This window comes from Myxocyprinus asiaticus, chromosome 32, assembly GCF_019703515.2.
Source record: "Myxocyprinus asiaticus isolate MX2 ecotype Aquarium Trade chromosome 32, UBuf_Myxa_2, whole genome shotgun sequence".
Lineage (NCBI taxonomy): Eukaryota > Metazoa > Chordata > Actinopteri > Cypriniformes > Catostomidae > Myxocyprinus > Myxocyprinus asiaticus.
In genome coordinates, this window is record NC_059375.1 from 5,080,301 (window position 1) to 5,102,754 (window position 22,454).

General features: G+C 37.5%; 1 protein-coding gene and 1 long non-coding RNA gene across 2 annotated transcripts in view; both read left to right on the forward strand.

Moving 5' to 3' along the window:
• avl9 (AVL9 homolog (S. cerevisiase)) overlaps positions 1–9,171 on the forward strand; it is a 77,210-nt gene extending 68,039 nt beyond the window's left edge. Inside the window, exons 13-16 of the mRNA XM_051666959.1 lie at positions 5,524–5,641; positions 6,132–6,185; positions 7,863–7,951; positions 8,303–9,171. Coding sequence (XP_051522919.1) covers positions 5,524–5,641; positions 6,132–6,185; positions 7,863–7,951; positions 8,303–8,415 — 374 coding nt within the window. The 3' untranslated portion in view covers positions 8,416–9,171. The remainder of the gene's footprint in view (positions 1–5,523; positions 5,642–6,131; positions 6,186–7,862; positions 7,952–8,302) is intronic.
• A 4,464-nt stretch (positions 9,172–13,635) lies between these two features.
• Positions 13,636–17,130, forward strand: LOC127423029 (uncharacterized). Its single transcript, XR_007894261.1, has 3 exons — positions 13,636–13,971; positions 15,277–15,413; positions 16,044–17,130. It is a non-coding gene; the product is annotated as an uncharacterized LOC127423029 (long non-coding RNA).
• Positions 17,131–22,454: the final 5,324 nt, after the last annotated feature.

Below are 22,454 nucleotides of genomic sequence, written 5' to 3' on the forward strand. Positions count from 1 at the left end.
AATATCAATGACTGAGGTAAATATTTCCCAACCAGCAGATTTCACTGAGGGAATGGTAGAAAAAGACTCTCTCTGCTTTATATCTAGCCAAAAGCTTCCCTGCTTTGTCCCCCGACTCAAAGTATGACTGTCTTGCCCTGAATAGCCAAAACTCCACCTGTGACAAAATAGTATTATTTCTGAATTTCAATCGGGACAATTCTCTGAGGCCATCAGATGACATTCGGCACTTCAGTTCTGCCTCGGCACTTTTAATATTCCCTTCCAACTCCACGAGTTCTTGTGCTTTGGATTTTTTGTGAATGATGCATACTGTATGATCCGACCCCTAAGAACCACCTTAAGTGCCTCCCAAGCCACGCCCACAGAGGATACTGAGGACCAGTTGGTGGCAACACCTCTAAACTCACCAGGGCGTGATCTGAGACTTAAGTTGTTTCTAATTGAGCAATCAACAACAGATGAAATTAGGGACTTAGATATAAAAAATTAAAAAATCTATTCTAGAATAAATCTGATGGACTGATGAAAAAAAATGTATAGTCCCTACCAGATGGGTTCAAAAGTCTACAAATATCTGTAAGGCCAAGATTTTTACACATCCTGAGAAGCGTCAATGTTGCTCTAGGGGGCTTGCACACTTTTGCTTCACTGAGATCAAGGACTGAGTCCATCAAAAGATTAAAGTCTCCTCCCAATATTATATCATGAGGGGTGCCAGCGGCTTGCAACATCCCTTCAAGATCTATAAAAAAAGCCTTGGTCATCAGCGTTAGGTGTGTAGATATTAGTCAAAATCAACCTTTGCCCCTGAATTTCTGCTGAAACAATAATGACTCTTCCTAATTTATCTTTAATCTGTTTGAGATATTTGAATTGTAGATGTTAACTTATCAATATAATGACTCCCCTGCTCTTACTTGAGCCAGCACTAAAGAAAACATGTCCACCCCATATCTTCCCAAATTTTCCGGCTTCCTGCAGGGAAAGATGTGTTTCTTGAAGAAACGCTATTATATTTCTTACGTTTAAGAAAATAAATAACCTTCCTTCTTTTTATGGGGTGTCCCAACCCATTCACATTCCATGTGGAGAGAGATAATCCACTCATATTAACATTTGACATATTAGAAAAAAATAGATTGTGTGTCAAAAACATTATAAAGACCACATTCCAACATTAGAGCAACAAACAAACCCTGAACATCCCCCAGAACCTAACAAACAGAAAAAAGAAAAAATACGCATTAACCCCACGCACAACAACGCTAACCGGCGTCCATCTCTCTAAACTCAAACAGTCCATGTATGCCTACGAGAGTCCATGCGACAACTTTAGCATCGGATTGCTCAAATCCAGTTTTTCTATACAGAATTTGTAAGACAGAATTACACAGCAAAAAATAGTCTATAAAACAAACTCCAGCCAATAAGCGGAGTAAACAAAAAACTTGTAGATTCATCCACATTACTGCCCTGAAGGTGTGTTCCTCCACAGAACAAGCTCCAGCTGCTAGCGGAACCAGCACAAATAAATAAATAATAAAATGTAAAAAAAAAAGTTCAGTTCTTCGGGCAGTCAAACAAATATTCAGTAAGCCGGCCCATTCGGCCGATAAATGAGTGCAACAAAAGACCCAATCACTCCAATGTCCTGCAAGAGATGTTCCACAAAACTAACTCCACGCCACAGGAGGCATAAGCACCAAAAATGTGCAGATTTATCCACAAGCTGTCCCGAAGAAATTATATTACACCAAACAAACTCCAGCCGCTAGGTGGAACCAGCACAAAAAGAATCAAAGAAGGCGCCCAGCTTCCTCGGGCAGTCGAGTGTATGATCAGTGAGACAGGCCCACTAAACAGCAACATGAAAAACACCAAATGGCTTACTCACTCCAATGTTTTTATGAAGGACAGTGCTTGCTGTGGGCATGTAAATTCTCTACGGCCATCCTTAGCATATATTCTCAGTTTGGCCGGAAACAGAAAACGTGATCTTCCGTTGATGTAAGAGATCCTTGCATTCCTTGAATCGATCACGTTTCTCTCGTTAAATTCGCAAAATCTGGGAATAAGAAAATGCTGTGGTTCTTCCGAGAAAGCTTTCCTTTACTCCTCGCCTCACCTAACACGAGATCTTTATCAGATGATCTCAGAAATTTGGCCAGAATTGACCCTCAGCCGATATACGAACCAGGACCCTGTGAGCTCGCTCGAGTTCCAGCTTTGGGGTCGCTAGCCGGTTAGCAGCTAATTCTCTCTCCGATAACTCCAGATAATCGATCCGTTTCTCGACGTCCGACAATTTTGTAACCAACTCAGAGAATTTCGCCTCCATTGAAGTGATCGATCTATGTATTACAGCCAGATCCTCAAAGTCTGTGACAACCTTCGCCAGCATTGCAGACATGCAGTTGCCGCTGAATTTCTCCTGCCACACCGTCCAACTTGAGTCCCTGGTCTGCAGATCTCCAGAGCCCGAGGATTTTGAATTCTTTGACATACTGTCTTCATAAAACAGTTAAGAATCAGGGTGTATCGAATTTCACCGGTTTATGACATAAGTATTAAAAACTAGCATGGTATCACGTGACTCCTATTGCACACAATTTTAATCATTCCCGCAAGTTCCACGTTCATTATGTGGGGAATTCCCGCACACCTTTATTCTCTTTTAAATGTAGCACGAATTAGTAAACCAATCCATAAAGGTAAACAATGCTTTTGCATCAAACTGTAATTCCAGAAGCTCTGTTGTGTCCCCCTCTCTCTCTCTCACACATGCAGCTGAGCGTTGAGCGCTTTGAGTTTAGTGCGAGCGTGCACAGCTTTGTCACATATTTAGTGTACAGATATAGTTATGCTACAGTTTAATATGTTTGGATGCAATGTGTTGGATGTGTGTTATGTGTAAACCCTGTCATTTAGTTTTATAATGTGTTGGTGCTTATTCAGTTTCTTCCTATCGAGTTTAAAAAATGGCTCTATTCAAGGGGCTGCACAATGTTAGCCAATCAGAACAGTGGGCGTTTACGTTGAAGTTTAAGGAGGCACTTCTGCCAAAACTGAGCATTTCAGACAGAGGGCCAGAGACAGGGTGCAAAATGATCATATTACAAAATTATGACTTTTAATGCAAAAAAAAAAATATATTTACTAACATAATCAGTGGACCTCAGGGAAGATTATAAAACTATAAAAAAAAATTTAAAAAAAAGCAGCATTTCATAACCCCTTTAACTGCCCCATTCTTCAATAATAGTTGCTTTGCAAAACTTAAATCGTATTATGACTGTTCACAAGCAATCCATGCTGATATGAGCTAAAAAAAAAAAAAACATTCAGTACATGCTGAAATACGATGAAGACACATCCACATGACGCACACACAAAGTTCAAAGCATGCCGTGAACTAGACGCACACTCATACAGCATCACATTGCCGGAAACGTATCAAAATGGTCAAAGACGTCCATCTAGCACGTTTTCATACACCAACAATTAAAAATAGTGTAGATGGGTGAAAGAACGCATCCATGACTTGTTTGTGCTCAAAACAAGAGGCAGAGCAGCTGAATGAAACCAAATGGCTTCTCCTTTTCAGAATTGTAAATTGACACTGTCTTTTAAAAGCGGCACGAGATATGTAGATATAAACATATCTATACGAGATAAAGTGGTCAAAAACGTCTGTCTAGTGCATAAATATATGCACATATAATCCAAAATAGTCCAGATGGGTCACCTTTGGTGTTCAGGAATAGTGAGGCCACAGTTTGGCCTGTTCTCTCTACAAGTACGAACTGTGCACCAGTGGGCAGGGCCAATGCGATTATTTTAATGAGGCGTTGATGTTTTTTCGCTGTAGAGGCAGTCATGAACCCCTAGTTGCAGAAGAAGATAACAAGGCATTTTGGCAGCTTGGTTACATTAAATTGTTTATTGCATTGTGGATTAAGTTTTGAGTTCTGAAATTTATCGTATGTTTTTAAATGAGAAAGACCTCTTATGTCAAAATTAAGGAAAATTGAATTCCTTATGACATGACCCCTTTAATTGAGACACAATAAAATTATCGCTTCTGTTACAGACTAATCAACAAAGCTGTCAACATTACAAGTGTGTGATGTTGGAGCAGTCTTTTTTGCCAATTTTTATATTGTGGCACTCACTTATTAGTCATAATGAAGCACATTTGACAAGAAAAGGCAGATATAGCAAAAATGCTTTGTGTAATGGATCAGCTGCATGGTGAAGAGAGACACTTAAACACCTGTTACATCTCTAATCTCCCTAAAGTTCCACTTCTACATGAACTATACAGGTATTTTTTCTGCTTTGTGATTCAGTCAATAGTATACTTACAGGTAATAACTGTTGCAATGAGGGAGGTCACAAGGACAGGATCTAAATGCAGCTATTTTTAATAATAATAAAACAAAATCCAAGGCAGGATAAACACAGAAACAGGGCAAGACAGGAAACCAGGAAGCAAAACAAACAAAAACAAACAGGACTGAAACCGGCGCATGAACTGGGAAGAAACATTACCAACCGACAGTGGAACAGACATCAGGGCAATATATACACAAGGGATAATTAGGTAAATGAAATACATGTGAAAACAATAGGGAACAGCTGGTAGCGATCAGGGCAGGGAATCATGGGAAATGTAGTCCAGGGGGAAACAGATGACAGAGGCTAAACACAGGGCAAAAAACAGAGAATTGTAACATAACCCCCCCCCATGGATAAATGCAAGTATGGCCGCTGCCGAGGTGTGTGTGTTTTCACAGTCCTTAAAAGTTTTGCCTGTATTTACGTTTGGAGACATTGGCCGTGTCGTCCATTAATGGTTAAATCTAAACTCAACAAAGGTTACAAGTTGCTTTTCGAGAGTTATCTGCAACAATATGTAGGTAAGTGGATAAAAATATATTATTATTGAGAGGTTGTGCGTTAAATCAGCAGGCACATATTTATGTATTAAAGGAACGATTTACAAATCGCAAAAATGCAAAAAAGAGGGCACAGTTAAAACATCTGTGAGTTGTACTTTGTGAAACTAATGGGGATGACACAGGATGTGAAGGAGTTGAGAGACCCATGTTGCACTCCATCCGACTTTTAACCTTGTCAGACACACACTCTCGTGTCGGTTGTGATGTGAAACCATTCCAATGAAACCGTGACGGTACAGCTCAGATTTCAAAGCGCTTCACAATTCCATCTGTGAGGGACTGCTGTAAATCCTCATCTTGAAAATACTGTCCACAGACGAAAGTGCTTCTTCCTTTAATAACAAAGTTATCTTCTTTACGTGTAATTGCCTGAACCCACGAGCTCGTACAAAGTTCAGCATCTTTTGGAAATTCATGGAAACACAAATCCAGACGTTTCCTTTTAGAATTTATGCAAATAGGAACACTGTAGTGGCACTGGTTATTACTGTTCTTAAAAAAAAAGGGAATAATTACTTTTTTATTGTATTTGTGATGTCATGCGTGAACGCTGTTTCAGATCACGAGAGGCTTCTGCTGGATTATGGAGCTGCGTTCACCTCCGCCTGGAGAGTCACACATAACTATAGACTGTGGAAAAGCAACAAACATCCAGCCATGACTGACATCACACCAGGGTAAGAACACAGTGCTTTCCGAAATAGGAACCATTGTTTAGCATTTTTCATTCAACTTTTGGCAGCTGGATCAAATAATGAGTCAAGAAGTAGATGTTAAAAATAGCCTGTAAAATAACAGTTCATTCATCACACTGGCAATGAAAATCAAGTGAAGTCAAATGCATTACATTGGAGGATCTCACGCAGTATGCTCTGTTGTATACTGCTCATTCTGGCAAAAGTAGTAGGTCATCGGGTATTTCCTGAATACAGAAAATTCACATGCTGTGCACAGTATATATACTGCAGAAATAGTACTAGAAGAATGCTATTCCATCATAGCCAATGTAACAGTGTTATTCTTCATGTGGACTGTTCAAGGCTAATAGTGTCAAATATGGGATGAGGTCACATGACCTCTCTTTCAAGGTTGTAATTAAGAAATATCAGTAAAATGTTAATTTAGGTTTTGAACTTTGACCTCTGATTAGTGGCTCTTTGTTGTCAGGCATCCATTTCAGGGTCAGTACAGTGTGGCCGATGTGAAGATCCGTTTGTCACAGTAAGTCATTACACCCAGTGGTGAACGTTTGTTTTCAGATGCTTCAAATCAAATGTAATGAGTTAAAAAAAATGGTATATCTATTAGACTATAGTAGCCTATATCTCATCCTCAACTATTTCAATTACTGTTTATTATGTTATTCTTATATTTAAAAAATTATTTATTATATTATAACTCTTTGGTTGAATGTGAATCTTTATGCAATCTGGTTTTTAATCCACAAAATGTTGAAATTATCTTTATATTCCAAATAATTGAAGATTAATTTTAATATCTGCTACATAGCTAATGTTAAAACTGTACATATTATATGCAGTCGATATGCAATTTGGAACAAAAGAAAACTACGTTTGTGATCTCTGGGATAGATGGTCCATATTTTTTTCCAATATACGTTTATTTGGGTGGAGGGGGTTCCGAAGTTTTGTGCACTCCAATAACATCATCATAGGATTATCGTAGTGCATATTGCATTTTCCAACAACTTATCGCATATTGCCTTTTTCCTTCATATCATGCAGCACTACACAAAATCCACCACTGAGCTTTGAAAGTAAACCTTTCAAAGCCTCTTTTACATTACTATTATATATTTAATATTGTTCAATGATGATTTTATTCACATGTGTAATAAAGAACTTACATTAAAAGAATGTTCCGGGTTCAATACAAGTTAAGTTCAATGGACAGCATTTGAGGCATAATATTGATTACCACAAAAATTAATTTCGACTCGTTCCTCGTTCTTTTCTTTACAAAAAGCAAAAATCTAGGTTACAGTGAGGGAAGTGAATGGGGGCCAATGTTTTAACATTAAAATACTCACTGTTTCAAATGTATAACCACAAGACATAAAGGATATGTGTGTTAACATAATTTTAGTGTGATAAAATCACTTACTAACCTTTTCTGTATAAAGTTATAGCCAATTTATGTCAACAAACCCTAAAATGACAGTAAAAATGACAATTTAAACAACTTTACAGCTCAAATAATACAAAAATTTTAACAGAAGAATTAATGTAAGTGCTTTTATAAAATTATAAGCTTCAGAACCAAAAATTGGCAACATTCACTTCCATTGCCTCACTGAAACCCTGATTTTTGCTTTTTTTTTAAAGAAAAGGAGGGACAAGTCGAAACTAATTTTTGTGGTAATCAACATTATGCCACAAATGCTGTCGATTTAGCTTAACTTAACTTGAACCCGGAACATTCCTTTAAGATACAGTAAATATGCCTCAATCACAGTCACAGTATCAACATTATAATACAATATTTGGTAATTATTTACTCTGTAGATTCATTAAGACATTATCCCATTTTATTTATTTAGTGTTTACATTTCAATACACACTTTTGGTCATAACAATCTAGAAATTAAGTTTAATGAACCATACTGAGGACTTGTCATTTTGTTAAAAGCCAACCCTTAGAATGTGTATTTTGGCTGATACTGTTATGATCTGTAACTGTTCCAGTAATTTAGACAACAAATCCGCAAGCAAGATAAATGTGAAGTTAAAATGTTTATAGTACCGCAACATTCTCTGAGTAAAAGCGCACGTACAACATTATAGAGTTCTCTGGACGGGTCACTAAAATCATTGAACAAGAAATAGTCAAACTGGGACAGTTGCCACTTCAGAACATTTTGGGACGGCTCTCTTTCAGCTCAATGCAGAACAGTGAGCGTGGGAAGAAAATCGGGAATGCTGTGATGACGACGAGCCGAAGTGTCGTGCAGACGGGAAAGGCTGTTGGTAAGTTCACTTGTTAATTGTAAATTGTTTCACAAACTTTAACAATCAGTTCAAGTGGTTTGAAACAGCTATACCCCTATTTGCACACGTAGATCAGAATCAGATGTCTATTCAGTGTGTGTTTTCATCTGGAAGATGTGATGTTCTGCAAAATATTCCCTGTTGGATGTTACAACAACATTCACGAAGTTTCGTTTGAGATGTTTAAAACATGTATTAGATGTTATGGCTCAGATTTTATGTTTTTTTTTTTTTTTTTTTTTTGGTTGTTTCTCACCAGGTTTGGCAGCTGCTGCAATTGCTAAATGTTTTTTTAACTTGACCCTTTTTTCAACATTTTTAATTCTTTAGGTCAGTCAGTAGGTGGAGCTTTAACTGTCGCTAAATCCACCATGTCCTCCTGGTTCTCCATGCTAGCACCGCCCACCACAGCTGTCAATGCACCTCCACAATCGACGGAGTGATGTCTGCTTTTGACGATACGGCACACATCTCGGATGTTCAATATTAAAATGAAGACTTGCACAATGCACAAGGTCAAAATGTTTAATAAAATGTTTGTATTTTGATGAGATGTTTAGAAAAGGGGGCCTTGTTTTTACCAGGATAATATTAAATGTACTTGTCTGACTGTAATAAAATCATCAAGCATTTTTCTGTTAGATTTTGTTTTAGCTGTTAGATGTTCTGTTTATTGGTTTTGGGACTCGTGAAGCATTTTCTGTTAATGATTTCTCTATATAAGATCACAGTGTTTGAGCATCCTGTTGAAGCTCATACCTCCCCACCACGGGCCTGACGTCACTTTGCTTATATTTGTTCACATGTACTATATAGTCTACTGTCCAAACATTTTTAATAATGTTCACAAATTATACATCTGTATACATGAGCTTCAACAAGTTAACACACGCTGCTGTTGCACTTTGATTTCATTTTGCATGTGACCGCACGACTCTTGGGCTAATTTGAAGATGCAAGAAAACTTGCTCAAATATGTATGTTCAGAATTACGCAGAATACAAAAAAAACCTTAAGATGCAATGAGAAAATGAAAATTTTTAATTTTACCTGGAAGAATTCAGTGAGTTTTCAATAATGCACATCCAGCCACTCTAAAAGGCACAAACTTTCAGAATGGAACACTATCATACTGCACAGAGTATGTATTGAGTATGTATCTTGGAAATAAAAAGGGTTATGTTGCATTTTTAATCTTAGTTTGTGTAAAAATGTCTTAAAGTTTGTCAGTTTTATCAAGAAATCACGGTTGATATTACTTCCGGTTTATTCATCATTCTGGGAATGGAAGGTCAAGTTGAGCAAATTGCATTGTGAGATACAGCAGTGATTCCCAACCGGGGGTACGCATACCCTAGAGGATGGGGAAATTAAGCCTCGTGAACATAGGTGGAGGGTGAACGAACTGCAGTGTAAGGCAGTTAAAAAAAACTTTATGAGTTATAATAATGGGCTCATAAAAATAATACAATTAATAAGAAATTTTAAACAGTTATTGCCAACTGGAGCCATACATTCAGTCAGGGCTTAAATTGGCCTGCAAAGGTCGGCACCTTTGCTTGTTTGTCAGTCTATTATATTTCTTTTATGTTCTGACACCGTATTTGTTTGACACATTTCACACATTCCGGGTCTGTTTTCACAAGTATACTTGCTCAGAAACTTTTCAAGTTCATTATGCTTCTCTCTAGTCAGTTCCGCATGCGAGCAGAGGCAGCTATTCGAGAACGGCGCGAGACCGCGTGCCCCTACATACAGATGCGTGTTGCACTTCTCTATTGTTCTGTGGTCCGATCTCTAATTCATAGAAATACTATGGAATCAACTGCTCACCCATTTCTGAGATCAATACGCAGTAGCAATTTTGCTTAGTTTATGTCAAAGCTGTATTACCCTTAAGAAAGTGCATTTAGCCTACTTTTAAATTGTAAAATAAGTGGATAGTTTAGCATGCTCAAAGGCAAGATGATGCCTTACCTCGGGCAAGAAGATGATCAACTTTCCAGCTGTCATCTGATTTTCATAAAATGCGTAAAATACATCTGACATCATTATAAAAAATTATTTTTTTAATTGTAACTTCATGTAAAATACTAAATCAAATAACTATGTGCACAATTAAGTTAAATAATGACAGACAAATTATATAACAGAATCCCAGTCAAAGAGATTCATCTGAGAGAAAAAAGATATATGTATACAGTATATGTATATTCTATGAAATACCATGCAGGCCGATAAATATACATATTTAGACACCCATATTTTTAATTGAATGGATGTTATAACAGCAATCACATGATTTTAAGGTTCCCCACCTCTGAAATCTCAATTTAACCCCTGCATTAAATGGCATCTACTAGAGGGGCCTGGGTAGCTCAGCGAGTATTGACGCTGACTGCCACCCCTGGAGTTCAAATCCAGGGCTTGCAGTAACTCCAGCACGGTCTCCCAAGCAAACAGTCACATGGGGCAACCTCTTCATGGTCACTATAATGTGGTTCTCTCTCAGTGGTGAGTTGTGCGTGGATGCTGCGGAGAATGGTGTGAAGCCTCCACACACACTATGGCTCTGTGGTAACACGCTCAACAAGCCATGTGATAAGATGCATGGATTGACGGTCTCAGACGCAGAGGCAAGTGAGTTTCGTCCTCCGCCACCCGTATTGAGGCGAGTCGCTACGCCATCACGAGGTCTTAGAGCACATTGGGAATTTGGCATGCCAAATTGGGGAGAAAAAGGAGAAAATAAATAAAAAAATAAAAAAATGGCATCTACTACCGACGGTAAATGTTCATACTCCATACAAAACCTTCCAAATGAATAAATGGTTATTATTGTTGTTTACACAGATGCAAGTAGGCTACTCATATTAATAATTATTTTAGTGACTCAGTATTAGGCTACATCGAGCAAATATGCATGATTTATTTTATTGGCATAACAGCAAATTAAATTATATGTAGTAAACAGTCTTTGTTAACACAGCAAAATAAAAATTAAAAATAAAATTAAAAAACTGAACCATTTGGATCTGCATACGCTATTAAATGTGGTCCCGCACCTATAGACTTATGTCATGCAGTTGATTTAAAGTTTTGGTAAGGTAAATAAAATCCAGTGGAGAGAAGAGAGTCTACTTCACAAGCTCAAGGAACGATGATGAATGTATTTTCAGTCATCTCCATGCTGGATCTTTTCGAGTTTGATTGGATGCTTAGGCTATTGATTTAAATGTGAATGGATGCAAGGAATGGAATGTTACAAATGCGGATACACTGGTTTCAGTGCAACTATAATCCAATAAATATGTATTAATGTAAGAACTGCACTACGTTATTTTATATTTGTTTTAAAATGTTAAATTATTTGAGAAATAAAGACAACCCATGCAGTGACTTTACGTTTTAAGATGAATTTGGCCACGGCCACTAATCTAGAGTCAGCTTTCCCTTCCCACTAGTAATTAAAGTTTGTAGGCTGTATGAGGTGGGGGAACTGAGACAGTTTACTGGCCAGGGGAAGGCTAAGCCTCACCCAGCCTTACACACACTCCGCCTATGCTCGTGAAGCTCTGAAGCTTCCCCCAATTGTACCAGGAAAAGGTTCAATGTTTCTTGAGTGTCAAAAACAGTGCTATCTGGTGGTTAGTAAAATTAAAATAGCCATTAACCTGAGGATGCAGCTTCGTTGAAAGAATCACACACAACTAACTGATGTAGTTTCAGTGCAATGTATACAAATAAAAACCTAACAACCTGAGATGTGTTGATTTTCAACCTCTGGTAATATAATTAATGTGTCAATGATGATATTTGGTGCTTTACTAATTTTTTATTTTTTGTTCTAATTGTAGGATAGGATATCATAATGTAATTTGAAGTCTGAAAATGGACATCCTGTAAACATCCATAAACCAATAAAGTATAGTCTGAATTCGAACATTAATGCAAAGCGAAGTGCGTACGTGACTGGACAGGTTTGTCATCGATCACCTGATTCTCAGAAAACAAATTTTCTTTAAAAATTGTGCTTTGAAGCTTCGGTGTCATAGGTAACATCACTACTAGTGTAGGTCGGGGGAATGTCCAATGGAATGGTCCAAGACATGGGCGGGGTCTGGCCGCAGACCTCCACTCTCAGGCAACAGCACACATATGCAGTGACTTTATCGCTTGATGTCGCTAGTCTCTCTGTACTGTGAAGTCGATAGTGGGCATTTATACTGCTGTCGCTCTAACGTTATTGGTGGACTGCACGTCTGGCCATGTCTTTTCAAAACATGATCATAGATTTGGCATTTTGCTAGTATAACTACGATTTCATTCTAATTTCACAAAGAATCAGTTTCTCTTGTCCCTAAAAATGCACATTCTGCAGGGGAGAGTGTTTTTATATGAACTGCAGCAGTGCTCTGTCTTGCTTACACTCGACTCCATTATCTCAAAGGAGACGGATGACGTGAGCTCCACTGACATTCTTCACGCCTATTGGTTGTCACTCCCGAAAGTAGCTCCTCATTTGCATCAAGTTAAACTTTTCTCAAATTTGTGTGTCGCTCGCCACGCCCACATCTAGTCGCCGGAGGTCGCCAACTCTCAGTGGCTGTGTCTCGTTTTGAAGGCTGCGTGCTAGGTAGGACGCGTCCTTTGAAGGCTGCGGTATACCGAGCGTCCTCTTTAAACAAGCCTCGTTTAAACGAGAGGGCCTTCGTAGGATAAACGGAAAGTAACATGGTTGCTTTGACATCACGCCACACTTTAACAAGCACGAGCGCTTTGAGGGAGAAGGGAATGTATGAAGTACATTTTAGGAGAGATATAATGATGGAAAGAGAAAAGAAAATAGATTTTACAGTTGTACTTTTAGTCTAATACTTTATTTTAATTATATATTAATATAATTATACATATATATATATATATATATATATATATATATATTCTGCACCCATCTACTGAGGTACTTCAACTTGGGAATCAACATTACTTGCGTTTGAACGTCATATTTACGGGCAAATTTGTTTCAATTTATTTTTATTTTTTAGACATTTCCGTTGAAACAAAGAATTGTGGGTTATGAGTGCCCACGAAGGATACACCTCATGCATCCTCCGAATTCCCGTGAAAGAAGGCTGCATTCAGAGTGTCCTACTCGCTTTTCTGAAACGAGACAGCCTCGATAACGTATGCGGCCGACAAATGTGACCTCCGGAGGACGCAGCATTCCAAACGAGACAGCCCGAGTGTCCTCCTTTAAACAAGCCTCGTAATCGAGACAGCCTTCTTAGGACAAACGGAAACGGAACGTAACATGGTTGCTATGACAGCACGCCACACTTTAACATGCGCGAGCGCTTTGAGTGAGAAAGGAACAAAAGTCCCTCTGGAAGGTAATGCATGAGGTACATTTTAGGAGAGTTTTAATGATGTAAAGAAATAAGAAAATAGATTTTACAGGTGTACTTTTAGTCTAATACTTAATTTTAATTATATATTAATATAATTATACATATTATATACTCTGCACCCATCTACTGAGGTACTTCAACTTGGGAATTAACATTCCTTGCGTTTGAACATCATATTTACGGGCAAATTGGCGACATTTTTTTAGACATTTCCGTTGAAGCAAAGAATTGTGGGTTATGAGTGCCCACGAAGGATACACCTCATGCATCCTCCGAATTCCCGTGAAAGAAGGTCGCATTCGAAGGCTGCATTCAAAGTGTCCTACTCGCTTTTCTGAAACGAGACAGTCTCGATGATGTATGCGGCCGACAAAAGTGACCTCCTGAGGACGCAGCCTTCCAAAGGGGAGACAGCCATTGAAAATTAATGAGAAGAGGTCGCTTTGTCGCTGGAAGTCGCTGCATGTGTGTACGCTGCTTCAGACTGCAGACCAACACGCTCAGGCTCACCTGCACTCTCAGCTTTCTGTGACGTCAGTGGCAAGCGCATAAGAAATTTGACCTCCATTAGCAATTGCAGGCATGGCTGTAAGTATGATTTTGTCGATATTCAATTGTACACAGTTTAGAATTTTAATCAGTGATATACAAGGAAATAAAAGATAATCGTATGGTCTGTTAGTTTTTAATGTTTTCACTTTCTTTTTATTTCTTGTAGAGCATCTGGTAAAGTAGGTATGGTGTTATATAGCTTTGTTGTAACTGGCTAGCTGGACCACATAAAACAAAATTGTTAAACTACGTGTGAAATGTCGTATTTTTATTATATAATTAATACGGTGAAACCATTCGGTAGTTTACCGCCCCTCTTGTATTAACCCTTGTGCGACCCAAGGGGCATTTTTGTCTTTTTCATTTTTTTCAATAATGTTGGCTGTGTTAATGCCAACGTCATAAATTTGCCAGAGGTGTGTATTTTGGGGGGAATTTTGATATTTCAACCTTAGTTCCTATAATACATCTATAATACATTGTGTACACAAAATAGTTACACTCAGGACCTTCAGGACATAAATGTCACCATTGAAACTCATAAAAATGACAATATTTGATCCCAGTGTCATTAAAGCATAAAATCATGAATTCTATGATATTATGCTTTCATTCTGGAGCCCTGGCTTCAAAATTTACATTTATAATATTTTCCACCAGATAGCGCCATTTTCCTCATGTTTAGCCTGTGTGTGTGTGTGTGTGTGTGTGTGTGTGTGAGTGTGTGAAAAACAACAGTGGTATTATGTAAACAACTGGCATTTAAAGGGTTAAAATCCTGAAAATGAATGAATTTGGTATTTATGATCAGGACTGATGTTGGTTAAAAAAATTAACTCAGTGAAAGTAGAAAATAATATTAATAAATAATATTTTTATGGCAGTTTTTTGACGTGGACATTTTTGTCCTCAAAGAACCTCTGAGTAACTTTTATTGACACACAACGGTTAAAAGAGTGACAGTGAAGGTGGTAACTTGCCAACTGTGTGTGTTCACTGCAGGCTTGTTGAATTATTAATCAGTTTACTGACATTATAATGAAATAAATGCCATGCTGCTTGCTTACAGTGTCAACACGATATCATTGACATTAAAATACTTACTGTCATTTTTGGAGTAAAGCATTTTTTTTTTAAATAATAAAAATTTGATCATACTTGTTTGTTTGTTTTTTTTTTTTTTTTTTTTTGGTTTTTTTATATGACACTTAATGTATGCAACTCTGAGAACAAGTCTTAACCACCACACATGAGATGTCTTAAGACGTTATTCATATATTAGTCCAGACATTGGTGAGAATTTGTACAGTTTTCACTGGTCTCTTCTATCCATTTTTACAGATGCACCATTCAATTTTATCAACGGATAAAAACCCTGTGCAACCACAGTGCACATCATGTTGCAGGCTTTTCCATTGTCCTTTATGCCCTGCCCTGAAGCCAACCAAACATTTAAAAAAGGCAATCATTTTTTAAAGGTAGGTTCAATACCCTGTTACTGTGGTTCTCAACCAGGTGGCTGGGACCCACTAGGGGGCCTAAGCACACTTCCAAGGGGGCCTCAAGATGACTTAAAATTAATTTAAAATAAATATAAAAATAATCTAACTTAATTAAAATGCTAAAAATACTTTAAGATGTATGCCACAAATTATAAACAGACTCTTTCTGAAACTTCAAGAATCAAAAATTATCCATGATTAATTATTTTAATCAGACACGTCTAGTTTTGGGCGAGGGGGCCTTCAGATATTGTCTTGGACAGTGTGGGGCCATGGAGTCAAAAAAGTTGAGAACCACTGCCCTATCCCACTGTATCATGGGATGGTTTATTGTCATTTTAAGGTGCATTTAAAGGTCCTAAGAATTCAATAGCTTGAGAATTAGGCTGTTCAGACCTAATGTCATCATTTGGCTTTTGTATAATTAATGGATTAGTATTTTTTTTTTTTCCTGGCTTGCCCACTATGCTTTATTTAATACAGACAAAAGTTTATGTCGTTGCCATTGTCCTGCTTTAAAAAATCCATGATATATTCCATTATTATTTTCTGCTAATAATAATTGTATAACTTTCTTGTCCTCATTTGTCTTGTGGTATTTAACAGGAGTGTGTCATAGTGGACCTTATGACTGGAAGTCAGTGGTGTGTAGAAAACTCAGATTTTCTTCTTGGATCAGTTCAGCTGCCACGCATACTCTGCATGCACAGTAAAAAACATGAATTGGTTAACGGGTAAAAAATGATAAAGTATTTAAAAAGAAAATACAGATGTAAAAAGTGTGATTTTACCATATAATTATCAGTAAAAATGTATATTATGTTTAATAAGAGAGCACATGTACTTTTTACAGTAAATTATTGTTAAAATTGTGGTAAAAGGAACAATAACCGGGCGTTCCCAGAATTCCTTGCGTGACCCATTACATTTCATTATATTTTATGGGAATAGTTCTGTTTCTTCTTTTTTAATATCACTTATCTACATTAGGGTGTTCTGTGTTATATTTTATTTAGATTAGTTAATGTTTATTGCATTATTTTAATTTCACATTTGTTACCCTGATAGTGTTTAGTGTTTGTGTGAGTGACACTGAGCACTGTCTCTACATGTTTATTGATCACTGCTCTTGGAAAGGCTAATATTGATGAACTTCATGTCATCATGTGCCTTTTTGTAATTACATTATAAAGTGAAAAGCAGATTTTTACAGTTTCAGAAGGTTAAAGTATTTAGTGTTTAGTGTTTGTGTGTTTAATAATAACTGTTTAATAACATTTAATAATAAAAAACGGTAATGCTCTGTAAAATGTACAGGCATCACAATGACATCCCGTAAAGCCTGAAGTGTGGTTACCATATTTTTTACAGTGAATTTCTGGCAACCACAGCTGCCAGTTTTTTACTGTAAATTTAACAGGATTTTTTTTTACAGTGTGGAGGACGAAGATATTGCTGAGGCTGTGGACAATTTAGTCAGTGCAGAGTTCCCAGAAGTGAGGCATGTTGCTGTGGAGCCTTTCTGCTCTGTTTTTACAGGAATGCATGTTGTCGACAAAATGAAACTGAAAGTGTACTGTTGTGCAGATTTTTTTAAAGATTTTTTAAATGTAAGCCTTTAAAATAATAATAAAAATAAAATAATGTGTCATTTCTGGGGGAGAGCGGTTAGTTTTAAAAGACCGAATTATTGTTCAACACTACCTGTTTTTTATTTTTTATTTATTTATTTTATTTTTTATTATTATTTTATTTTTATTTGTGTTTAAAATAATAATAAAAATATAAATAAAATAACGTGTCATTTCTGGGGGGAGAGTGGTTAGTTTTAAAAGACTGATTGAAAAGTAATTTTGTGTTGGTATTATTGAGATCGGCTTCTTTGCTGTAATTAATAAAGGGTAGCTGCCAACATGAATATAGAAATATAAACCAATTTGTAGTAATTTACAATATTTATTGTAATCATAAGATAATGACACAACAAATAATTTTGTTTATTAAATTCTCTGAAGCTTCGTTACAGTGCAAATATATTAGTAGGATAGTAATTTTATAAAACTAATCGCCAGCTGACCTCCGGTTTCCGTCTACGTATTTACTTTATTATCATTATTATTAATATTATTATTGAACAATAGTCAATTGCAATATAATTGTAGTACACATGGTTCAAATAAGGTTTAACGATTAGTTTAAAGAGACAATGTTACAAAGTGCTGGGGGAAATAAACCTTATAACATGAATACTTTAAAGATTACACGCCATTACAATTTGAATAGCTTTTTGTTTTTTCGAGGGCAAGACCGACTGAACAAAGTACCATTTCCCTTTCAAAAACGATAAAACATGGTTTCTTCGTCTACGTATTTATGGTACTTACGCGTGCTTGCCATTGACGTCACAGAAAACTGAGTGTGCGGGTGATCCTGATCATGGAGGTCTGCATCCAGACCCTTGTCGATCTGAGCGGGCGCATTGTGCATCTTAATATCAGCTGTGCGCAACTTTACACTGTGTGATATGTTAATTCCTGTGATTTAAATGATGATTTTATTGACCTATACAGATAGCAATCAGAGACAATACACACTTGCTGTACATGTTACAGATGCGCCCTAAAGCGGCCGCTCTCTGACACTGTGGGCATTGAGCGGACTTAAATAAGGAAATAAATACATGTAGAAATAAATAAATATAATAAATTATTGTTTTTATTTATTTCCACATTACTTTATTAATACATTGTCAATAATTCATAAGGAAATAAATACTCATTTATGACAGATTTGAAAAGTTATTTATTTATATTTAAGCTTCATTAAAAATTGTACATTTCTTCAAAAAGATATTTATTTATATTGTCACATTTGGTGCTCCATAGGAAAAGAGGGCAAATTTAAATATACTAGCCCCACTGTGCAATGAAATCACATCACGAATTTGTCAGATAGACAGACATTTGAATTTTACATGTAATAACGAAACACTATGCATTATATTTTTCTTGGTTAAAATTATTTATTCAAACTATGCTATGCTGTCAAACAATTAACACAGCCTGTGAAACGTCCATCCATCCATCTTCTATAGCCGCTTGTCCTATGTAGGGTCGCAGTGCTGGAGCCTATCACAGCTGTCTTGAGCCAAAGGCAGGCAAACACCCTGGACAGTTGGCCAGTCCAACACAGGCCAGTGAAACAGACTCTTATTTTTTAGAACAATTCAAGTTCACTGCATAATGAAGCAATTGAAACTAAATGTTGCCAAAAAATTTATTTCTGAATTAATACATTATTCAGCTATAGACACACAACTATACTATTGAATAAATAAGTTTATCATGAAGTTTCACGATGAAAACCTCTTTTTCCTTATATTTTCTTGTAATTTCTCAACAACAATCTAACAATAAAACATTTCACAATGATGTCAATGTTAAATCCATGCCTGGCATCCATGTGTTACAATATCTCTGCAAGCCCCTTTTATTGCTTGGTGAAGAGTTATTTTGTCATGGAGGTTGTTGAGGTCACTTGCCGTCTCCAAGAGAATCAATGGACCACTTCTTAAACCATCTCATCTTGCTCTTTCCTCAACTCTTTCTATGCCCACACTTAAAAATCTTCCCCTTTTCTTATAACCTCTTACTCCATCCTCCCCTAGGGATGGGTATTCTACCTTTCTTCTTCTTCTACATCTTCCTCACGTATGTCCCCTTTTATTGATAACAAAGTTGTGATAGTGTGAACAATATAGTAAATTGCATTTCCTTTGCTCTGTGCATTACTAATCCAGCAGATACCAATATGATGCCATGTAACAACCTGATATGTGCATTTGAGAATATGGCTTTAATTTAATTGTCTGTGTTAACTTTTTTTGATAGCATGAACATTGGTTTGGATAAATTTGTGTGTAATGTTTAGAGAAAATTAGACATAGAAAAATTTACAATATGTTAAAGAAAACGACCTATTGTTCAGATTGCTGTGTTAATTGTTTTGAAAAAATGTGTAAAATCAGTTGAGAAATTCTATTATGTTAATACCAATAAAGGATTTTTACGTTTTATATCATCTACGCCCTGTGGTGCTCCGGCAATCACCGGATCTCAAAGCTTCACCACTGTGAACATGACAATGCATAATACTCTCCTGTGTGTCAGCGGATGGACGAGCCATCTTTCGCCGTTACTGCATCTCCAGCCAAAGTGCATTATTTCTGTGGCTTGTTGTGCCTCATCGGAAGTGTATCCTTTGAATTATTGTAGCGTGTACATAAACGCTACTGCTTTTGATTGTGTTTGTGTGTATTTGCATACTGTTCACAAGTGCAAAAGAGCTATATCCTTAATGTATTTTTCAAGATGGCGTTTTGCCAATGTTTTCCACCGTGCAAGCAGTTTATCCCCGTGTCTGATGGGCACAAGGTGAGACAGATTGTTTCACTGTAAATGCATGAGACTCAAGACTTTCTGAGGGACGATGCCAGTCTCTTCCCCTCCTACCATGCTCCTTCTGTGGCTTCCAAAAAGGACTTAAATATTGATCTGTTTATCACCCACACCTATCATATCACTTCTGAAGATATAGATTTAACCACGGGAGTCTTATGGATTATTTTATGCTGCCTTTATGTCCTTTTTGGAGTTTCAAACTTTTGGTATCCATTCACTTGCATTGTGAGCACCTACAGAGCTGAAATATTCTTCTAAAGATCTTTGTTTGTTTTCAGTAGAAGAAAAAAGTCATACACATCTGGGATGAAATGAGGGTGAGTAAATGATGAGAGAATTTTCATTTTTGGGTGAAGTATCCCTTTAGGTCTCCTCGTGAAAGACGTGATAGAGATGATATTAACAGATGATGCTCACAGCGGTTTTTACAGCCGCTATTTCCTAGTTGCCAAAAAGGGCCCATTTTGGATGAGGTGCTTGAACCACACACTTGCGAAGTTTCCATTTAAGATGGTTACTCAGAAGAAAATTTTGTCCCACGTACATCCCTTGGACTGGTTTGTGTCAATCGATCTGAAAGATGCTTACTTTCATGTACACATAGTCCCTCACCACAGGCCATTTTTAAGATTCGCCTTCGAGGGGACCACTTACCAGTTAAAAGTTCTACCCTTTGGGCTGTCCCTATCTCCTTGCACATTCACAAAATGTGTCTGTGCGGCACTTGCTCCACTAAGGTTGAGTGGTGTTCGCGTTCTGAATTATCTCAACGAATGTCTTTTTTTGTACAGTCAGAGGAACAAGCTTGCAAACACAGGGACCTGCTTCTTGCACATTTGGAGCGTTTGGGACTTAAAGCTAACTGGTCGAAGAGCGTGCTGACGCCCAGTCACCAGATCTCATTCCTGGGTGTGAATCTCGGCTCAGTCTCCATACTGGTGAGCCTGACAGAAGAACACATTCAGTTCTTTCTCCGGTGCTTGAACACTTTCAAGCTAGGAAAAGCATTTCTGTTGAAACTTTTTCAACAGTCCCTGGGCCTTATGGCATTCGCAGCAGCGGTCACCCTGCTGGGACAACTGTGGATGAGACCCCTTCATTGCTGGCTCAGATTAAAGGTGCATCATCATTCATGGCGACACGGTCGCTTACGTCTTGTGGTATCACGCCACTGTCTAGCCACATTAACCATTTGGAAAACTCCCACGCACTATCAGATGGGTGTGGCACTCAGACAAGAAGCCAGACGCAAAGTGGTCATGACAGATGTTCAAACATGGACTGGGGAGCCCTGTGCAATGGACATCTGGCCTTTAACGACCTGGCACATACATTTCTAGCCTTGATAGCCTTCTGGCCTGTCGTCCGGGGTTTTCATGTCCTGAACCATTCCAACAATGTGGCGGTTGTGGCATATACAGTATACACTCACTGAGCACTTTATTAGGAACACTCTGGTCCTAATAAAGTTCCCAACATTATCTGCTGTTGTAGCCCATCTGCCTCAAAGTCCGACATGTAGTGCATTCTGAGAGCTATTCTACTCACTACAATTGTACAGAGGGGTTATCTGAATTACCGTAGCCTTTCTGTCAGCTCAAACCAGTCTGTCCATTCTCCACTGACCTCTCTCATCAACAAGGCATTTTTGTCTGCAGAACTGCCACTCACTGGATGTTTTTTGTTTTTGGCACCATTCTGAGTAAACTGTAGAGACTGTTGTGCATAAAAATCCCAGGAGATCAGCAGTTACAGAAATACACAAACAAAATCACTGAGATCACATTTTTCCCCATTCTGATGGTTGATTACATTAACTGAAGTTCCTGACCCGTAACTGCATGATTTTATGCATTGCACTGCTGCCACATGATTGGCTAATTAGATAATCACATGCATATGTAGATGTACAGGTGTTCCTACTAAAGTGCTCAGTGAGTGTACTGTAAATCGCCAAGGGCAGGTGTGGCTCGTCCATATGGGCAGGTAGGGCAGAGCCACACCTAAATATTCATCGCCTTGAAAACATAGATCCATACTATAAACTGCCAATAATGTAATTTGTTAACACATAATGTGTTCAAAATGTTGACGTGTATTTAAAAGGCCTAATATAAGTATTTACTCTATTTGTAAGTCGTTGTGTAGCTGAAACCTCCATTACACACAACGTGTTTGATATAGATATCACAGACTCAGGGGGACCCACAACAAATTTTAAATTGTATTTGTATATTGGCCCAGACCAATATACAGTCAGGGGGCCCAGAATTCCTTGCTACATCCCTGATTGTATGACGAAAAATTGTATGTCAAAAAGCCTTGGCTCCTGGTTGCGCTGAACTGGATACTGAACTACTATACAGTAGCTTAGGCTTATATGATTTGAAACATTTCTACTGCTAACCTATTTACTACTTGACACTTCTTGGGCTTTAAAATATTATTATTATTATTATGCTTTTCACTTGGCATGTAGATATTCTGTTTATGTATGTATATAACTATTTCACCATAGCTTTCTCTTCCTCTACTGCGTGGGGTTCTTTAACAAAAC